The sequence below is a fragment of the Epinephelus moara genome, chromosome 13 (assembly GCF_006386435.1).
Source record: "Epinephelus moara isolate mb chromosome 13, YSFRI_EMoa_1.0, whole genome shotgun sequence".
NCBI classification, from domain to species: Eukaryota; Metazoa; Chordata; class Actinopteri; order Perciformes; family Serranidae; genus Epinephelus; species Epinephelus moara.
In genome coordinates, this window is record NC_065518.1 from 611,703 (window position 1) to 619,761 (window position 8,059).

General features: G+C 43.1%; 2 protein-coding genes across 6 annotated transcripts in view; both read right to left on the reverse strand.

The window, feature by feature from the left end:
• Positions 1-8,059, reverse strand: part of LOC126399424 (PH and SEC7 domain-containing protein 1-like) — a 261,872-nt gene that overhangs the window by 54,787 nt on the left and 199,026 nt on the right. The window lies entirely within an intron of this gene.
• ndel1a (nudE neurodevelopment protein 1-like 1a) overlaps positions 1-8,059 on the reverse strand; it is a 30,118-nt gene that overhangs the window by 10,103 nt on the left and 11,956 nt on the right. For all 4 annotated transcript variants that reach the window (XM_050059481.1, XM_050059480.1, XM_050059478.1 and 1 more), the window contains exons 3-6: positions 7,275-7,428; positions 2,224-2,372; positions 1,086-1,222; positions 744-917 (exon numbers count right to left, since the gene is read on the reverse strand). In XM_050059481.1, the coding sequence (XP_049915438.1) occupies positions 744-917; positions 1,086-1,222; positions 2,224-2,372; positions 7,275-7,428 (614 nt within the window). The remainder of the gene's footprint in view (positions 1-743; positions 918-1,085; positions 1,223-2,223; positions 2,373-7,274; positions 7,429-8,059) is intronic.

Here is an 8,059-nt window from a genome sequence, read left to right on the forward strand (position 1 = left end):
TAAAAGAGTCTGAGAAGTCCGGGGCTGTTCATAAAACATTCAGGACGCCACAGTTAATTCCACACTACTGAAGCTGCTCCTCTTTTTGGAACCACCTCAAAGTCGGTAATGAGTTCACTTTCAGCCATGCTTGTTGTTGCCGTGGGTAACAGTATGACAACAATATAAAAATAAGCAGAAATGTTCTGAATATCACGACATGAATTTTTCATATCATATTCAAAATGATGCCGGTACTATCGTGAATGAAATGATATGGCACAGCCAGATTCACTGCTGTTTCAGACAGCTGTGTTCTAGAGCATCTACTCACTGTTAAAACCTGGCTCCTCTCAGCCTTCACAGGTGCATCAACATTAGGTGTGCAAACTCATCTCCTGAGCCAGATGGGACCCTTTGGCGGGCCAGTTCTGGCCCCCAGGCCGTATGTTTGACGCCTCTGGTCTAATACATGATAAAAATGAGGAAGGTACATGTGCCGATGTGTCAGCGTTACTGATCAAATACATTTAATTCTAAACCACTGACCCATGTGCCTGACGTTAGATTATTTATGCCACCAATGGTTGATGCATATTTCTCTGCCCTCTACGAGCACCATGACGGCTCCTTGTTTCTTCATATGACACAAATAAAAGAGCAACAGAAAGGAAGCAGCAGAATGCAGGCGGACAGATTTCTCCGTCTGTGCGTCCATGGTGAGAGAAAATAAACGTGCTCGGGGGACGACAGGCTGCAGCTACCTGCTGGGTTGGCAAAGGCATTGTCCAGACCTTTGCTCAGCGGGGTCGCAGGGAGAGACAGGGAGGCCTGCACAGCACTGTCCATCTTCACATTGTCCTGTGTGGGCGAACTTGGAGCGGACATCCTGCTTACATCTGACTGCCTCTCGCGTACGGCCAGCTCCTGCCGCAGGTCTACAAACAAATAAACAAACATGTTGTAGCTCTGCACAGATCAGCGAAGGACACAACACAAAGAAATCTGTGGGAGAGCAGATCTTGTGCACTGAGCTGCAGTAGCTGTATGTTAATGAGCCAGTGACTGACAGAGCGGCTCATTAGTTCAATGTGGTCAATAATCACCTCTGGCTTCGTCCTTTAATCTCTGCACAGACACCAGGAGCGACTCCTTCTCATCCAGCTCGCTCTCCAGGAAGGCGTTCCTCTCGATCGCCTGGTTCAGACGCTGCTCAAAGTTCTCCAGAGACACGATGGTCGCTCTGAGGAGCAGAGTTACAAAGGAAGCAACATTGAAACTGACATGTCATTAAGTACATGTCCTCTGGGAGGGCTGCCGTCTGCACGTCCTATCTCCTTATCAATGACTAATCAAGTGGGGATAAAGGATCAATACCTGCAGCATTGATTTGAATCCAATTCAAGACAGAAATCAATTGACTTTGAGCCGTTTGCTGATTGTTACAAGGACAAATCCTCGTTAAATTTCCATATAGATTAAACAGGGATGAGAAAGAAGCTGATTTGATTCTGTTCATTAATCATTCTGGTCTGATCATTATTATCTGAATAATAAATAAACCTTTTTAGTGATGCGTAAAACTGAGCTTTAATTTAACTTTTTCCTTCTGTCTTGTTTTTTTAAATCGTTCTTAGCAGTGACTTTGTTCAAGTTGCTGTTTGTAGTGTTTGTCTCTGTGCCGTCATGTTTTATCCTCTGAGAGACTAATCAGGGACTCTACATAAGCTGCGGCTGGAGGTCCTACACACACACACATTACACACACATTTAAAACCTAACAGTGGCTAAATGTAGCCTCTCTGGCAATTAAATAAATAAAATAAAAGCTTAATATCTGTGCTGTGTTTTCCTCATGATAAAAAAGGAAATCTTTATTTAGTGATGCATAAAATGAGCTTCAATACAGTAAACGTACTTTCTTTGTTCTTAGTTGTTATTATGAGTCATTGTTGTTTCCGTTACTGTGTGTAGTCTGTGTTTTTATTTATGTATTATATTATTTATCCTTTAATATCCTGACTAGAGACAAGAACAATAAATCAGCGACTGCTAGACGCCCTATAAACACTGCCTTGGTTATATTTTATATGTGTTGTCTCTCTCAAATTAATGAACACAATAGAACATGTCTGTCCTGTATTATCCTCATGATGAAGAGAAGTAAATATTTATTTAAGAAACAATAAAGGAGCAGAATGAATTCAGTGTTGTGTGTTACTCCAGTGAGCATCACAGACACACCTCTTGGCTCTCTCCAGGTCGTCGTTGGACTGCTCCAGCTCTCGCACATATTTGTGGAGCTGCTCCTTGATGCTGCGCGTCTGGCCGAGGTCGTCCTCCAGCATGGAGATCTGCTTGTAGCTCTGAGCGTACTGCTGCTCAAACCTCTCCTGAAGAAGAGGAGGAAGAGAGGAAGAGCAGAGGGGGAGGACGGGACAAGATAAAGACAGACAGCGTTATTGATCATGTGTGTTTAATCTAGGACACGTTAGGAAGGAGAGCTTCATATTAGGATGTGATTTAAACTGCACACACACACACGCACACACACACACACACACACACACACACACACACACACACACACACGCTTTCATTTATTTTTCAGTGTTCCCCTGATTCTCCTCCTCGGCACAGTTAGGCAGCGGATGTGAGGTGTGACCTATATCTGCACCAGCTCCGACACAATCAGTTCAATAAGTACCGCCGGGCCCGTCTGTGTGTCTGACCTATATCTGCTGCTGCTGCTGCGTCTGACTCTCTGCAGCCACACAGATCTCCTCTACCTCTGAGTCTCAGTCAGCACATCCATTCACATCTCAGTGAAACAGAACAGTTGAGATATATTTGATTTTGTGATGTGATGTTTGTACGGTGGCCTTCAGGAGCAAAACATAACACTGCACAAAATATGTTCAACCAAAAAAATAAATAAAAACATTTGTTCTCCTGTTTTCTTATCTTAAATATCTTAAAATATTTTTATTCATGTTACATGTTTTCATAAACATTGTGTTTTCTGAAATGTTAAAATAATGTATTTTATAAAAGGCTAAAATGACTAATTTTCTGTTCTCTAAAATGTTGTTGTGCAATTTATTTACTGTATGTTCTCTTTTCTGAAATGTGTTTTCTAAAACACAGAGGCATTTTTTTAAATGTCAGTGTTGCCACAGATGTTGTTAAATATTCTCCCTTTCTTAAATGTTGTGCTGTTTTCTTATTAGTTGATTTAATTTATCAAATGTCTTTTCTGAAACGTGTCTTTTACAATATTGTTTTCCTAAATGTGTTTTCTAAACCTCACTGCTTTTGTATGATGATTGTTTCCTAAACTGCTGTTGTTTTGTCTGCAAGTTTAAAATGACTTATTTTCCAAAATGCTAAATGACACGTTTTCTGAAATATTCTGTTTCCCAACACGTTGTGTTTTCTTTTTTTCTTTTTTTATTTCTTTATTTGATATGGACATCACAAAAACATTGGACACACCAGATGCATTGCTTTAAGTGTTTTAGCACGAGTGCTAATTCTCAACACTTGTCCACAGGAGGCTTTTAAGAAAGGAGATAAATACAAGAAGATAGATAAGATACAAAGCAAAGCAGATAAAATACAGATAAGTTAATGAGTGGTTTTGATATTAAACATCTAAATCTTCATGTGAGCAACTCTGTCCAGACTTAAGCCATTTTTTGAGGTCCCTGCCAAAGATGTTAGGATCAGTCTCCATCCTCAACTCACTGGGAAGCGAATTCCAAAGTCTGGCTCCTTTAGCAGAGAAGCTGGACTGTCCAAAAGAGGTCTTAAACATTGGAATAATACAGTCCGACTGTCCAAAAGAGGTCTTAAACATTGGAATAATACAGTCCCCCCTGACAGAGCCTCGAGTGGCCGGTCTGTCAGAGTTTTGACGTCTGGTGATCAGAGCAGAGAGAGATTTATTTTGTAAGGACAGCAGAGGAGAAACCCGCTGGACGGCCACAAAAAGCTCCACAGACTGAGATCAGTGCAAAAAATAGTCAGTTTATTTAGGACACCATGCAGAAAGAGACAGAGCCTGCAGGTTTCTCCTCTGTTGTCCTGTCCTGTTGTTTAAATAACGCACCGACACACCAAGACAAACTTTAAGTTTCCCAAAATGTGTCTTTTAAATATGTTTTCTGAAACGTCTTTTCTAAAATGGCGTTGCATTTTTAAAATGTCAGTGTTTCCAAAAATGATGTTGTGTTTTTTATTTGTTGATTTATTTTGTAAAATGTTGTTGTCTTTTCTGAAATGTGTCTTTTAATATTATGTTTTCTGAAACGTGTTTTCTAAAGCATTGCATGTTGTTACATGTTCTGAGATGTCATGTTTTCTTTTTTCTTGACTCATTTTGTCAGATTTCCCTTTAAAATATTGTGGTTTTTTTTAAATGTTGTGTCGTCCATGATGTGATGTGGTGCTGAGGTTTCAGAATTCTTGATTTGTATTGTAAAATGTAGTTCACTTCAAGGCCACCGTAGTTTTGCATCAAACGTATTGAATGAACTGCATTTTACAACACAAAACAACAGAAGAGGAAGGAAAACGTCTCCAAGTTGTGTTTTGTATCTTTCTTTTGTTTATGTTGACTTTTCTGTGAGGTCGTCTTTTTCTGGAAATGTATTGTTTGTACAGAGGGCTGTATCCATCACTGGGTGAAACTACTTCACTGAGCCATCGCCATCGTATCATTAAGAGCAAAAACATCTTCACCAAAAAAAAAAAACCTTCCAGGGCTGTGGTTTCTCCCACAGAACAGATTCCACACATCAAGTGAACACTTTGCTCTGAAAGCTGACAGACACTCTGGCAGTAATATCTCCTCCCTGCTGGAAACACAGACACATCAATGGGCCTCCCGCCGCTCTGTAATTATGGAGTGAGAATAAGACTGAGAGACACAACCTGATGCATTATGTATGAGACAGATCACAGATCAGCTGCATCAGCCGACAGACGACAGGATTGAGCAGGAGTCGGTTTAGAAGTGTTGAGATTAGAAAAGAGAGGAACATCAGCAGCAGCAGCATCTTCCTGAGGTGAGATTAACATTTAGATCACACGTAGACTCACAGACTGTAGCAGCTCCTCACTGAGGCCTCCGACACACACACACACACACACACCTATGAACTTTATTGTGTTGTGCATCATGGGATGAGATTTTATTTTAAGCTCCTAAAGGTGTGATCTTCAGATTTCCCGTGACCTCTGACTTGCTGCAGGACGTCAAGAGCAAATAAACACGTGCTGAGTGCGTCCAGAGGAGCAGCTGACAGCTGTTACTTCTCCTCCCAAGACACTGCACTCAAGGACGAACGGTGACATAAGAAGAACACATCAAATATTCATCTCCAGCGTCACATGGAGACACGCCGCACTGTCCTGGTACAGGTCGTACAGTAAGGCAAAGTGTTCAGTGTGTTTTTTTAAATAATAATAACTGACAGGTCGGCCAACACCTGCGTCAGAGGGCCCATCTAAACAGTCTATAGTGCAGTGGTTCCCAACTGGTGGGTCGTCGTCCAAAAGTGGGTCACGGGTCTGTTCTGAATGCAAACGACTCACGAACGTGTCAAGTTTGTAAAAAACACTTTATTCTGAAGTGCAGTGAATTTCTGGCACAGAGCTTCTATTTTGAAGTGCAGTTTCCTGCTGTAGAGTGAGTGACTGACAGACAGCTACGAGACAGACTACTAGCTCTACGACATGTCCAAACACAAGTGTGAGCTGAACGTATTAACCTGTGGTGACCTGAGGAGAAATCTGGACGCTGTGGCTGCACCAGCTGGGAACCACATGGCACATGTGTGTTTAGGGCGGCACATAATGTGTGGCGCACAGTGAAGCACAAGGGCTGTATTTTGTCCCTTAATTAATTAAAGGTGTGTTTTGGGCGTAAAATGAATTCAACCAATCAGAGTGTGATCTCCCATGGTCTTTAAAGCCAGGTGTGTCTGCAGCTGCCGTGACACTGTCTGCATGCTGGATTCAGCAGATCGGAGTGAGAGTGCTGAGAGCAGTGATGTCACCGCAGCAAATCTCACGGGACATTTGAGCAGCAAAACTAAAAACTGTAGTTGTGAAGGTGACAGAGGAAACAGAGCAAAACCTTTAGCTTCTGAAATAATCAGTGAAGTTACAGTGCTGCTGGTGACTAAATGCACACAGCGTCTCTCTTAGTGTGGCGACGACTGTCACGTGTTGACCTTTGGTCATGGACCCTGCACGTCATATGCCTTGGTTGACATCGTTGGCACACTGTGTCAACTTCAGCCTGTTACATGCATTGTCTCCTTTCAAAACACACTTCTGTTTTTACAGGAAATTTAAAGTTCATATACAGTCTCTTTCAAAATAAAAGCACTACATCAGTACATCACCAAAACTGGATGTTTTTTGTTTTTTTTGCCTCCAACAACAAACACACGTGGTCAGGTTCAAGAAACAAGAACAGGGGTTGTCTTTAGAATCTTACAGGACATGAACACCTCTCTCCCGGGGGAAAGTTGGTGTTTGTTGGACCCATCCATCCATCCGCCCCTCCCGCCTGCTCTACTCAGAGTTTCATTGCCTTAACTTCCGCTCTTGTTCCCCCGCATTTTGCCCTGACGCCACCAAGTGCTGCTGAACTATAACAGCGACCAGCCTTGTGTCATACCGATGTTAAAGAACGTCTTTTTTTGTCAGTGTCTGACGCCACCAGTCAATGACCAAACGCCAGATTTCGACAACTTCGGAGTGAGACTGGGCTGAGTGTGGAGTCAGACAGCATCTCTGCTCTGCTCTCTGCTACGTTCACATTTTACAAAATTTGATGAACATTTTCATCATTAATGACGTATTATTTCACCTGCCCACGACCCAACCGCACCTCCCTGTGTATGTTACAAACCACCTGTGTAGGTGCATCTTACTATCTGAATAACATGCTCTTCATACAGCAGGAGAATACTTCGTCATTCTGACTTTAGAGCAGGTTTTTGTTGATCAATGGTGCCATCACATCCTCAAAATAGCAGCACGCCAACAATGTGTTTGACCACGCCTCATTTTAAGACCTACACGCCCATGGGTGCACAGATGGGCTCAAGTACATTTGCTTCATACACAAGGTGGGTGCTGGCTGTGAAAATGACAACTACACTACATCAGTCTGAAAGTAGCAGGAACAGCTGTGCCGTGCCGTGCCGTGCCGTGCCGTGCTGTGCCGTGCCGTGCCGTGCACCACCTCTGCACAGGGTGAAGATAGGACAGTGCGTTACCTTGAGTGTTTCCACCTCATTCTTGAGTCTGTGGTTCTCGGTCTGCAGGTCCTTCATACGACTCTCGGCCTGGCCCAGCTGAGCTTCCAGCTCGGCCTCCAGCTCCCTGCTCCCCTCCTGGAACTCCAGCAGCTCCTCCCGAGCCTCCTGGCAGCTGAAGGCAAACAGAGGAGGAGAAGCTATTAGACAACAAGGAACGACAGAAAGAGGTCAGCATGCGAGCCGGGGGAGACACAGCAGGTGGCTGCATCATCAGCACGCACCCCACTCTCATTTATTTTTATCTTGTCTGGTCGCTGCAGCGCCGACACAGATACTGCTCCAACAACTGAAACCTGCTGTTCACAATGTCGCATGTGGGGAGTGTAGAGGATTTCTAACTGTCACAGTCTCAGTCAGATGTGGATGGTAATCAAATACATTTACTTGAGTATCATTCTCCCTTGCGTTCATTTAATAACTGGTCATGTTGCAGATTGAGACACAGAGTATAGTGTGTGTATCAGAGGCTGATGTTTCTCCTCCTCTGAGCCACTGAGCTCCACTGTTGTCCTGAAACTATTAATAACTCATCAGTGAGACAAACTGTGTCACTGGGTGGTGTGTTCCTTCATCACTGTGAACTCACACACTGTAGTTTATCTTGACTCAGTCCCACACACACACACCGTCCTGCTGCCACTCAACTCAACTCAACTCAAACTTTATTTATAAAGCACATTTAAAACAACCAAGGTTGACCAAAGTGCTGAACAGGTCAATAGAAATAAACAAGCAAATACAAT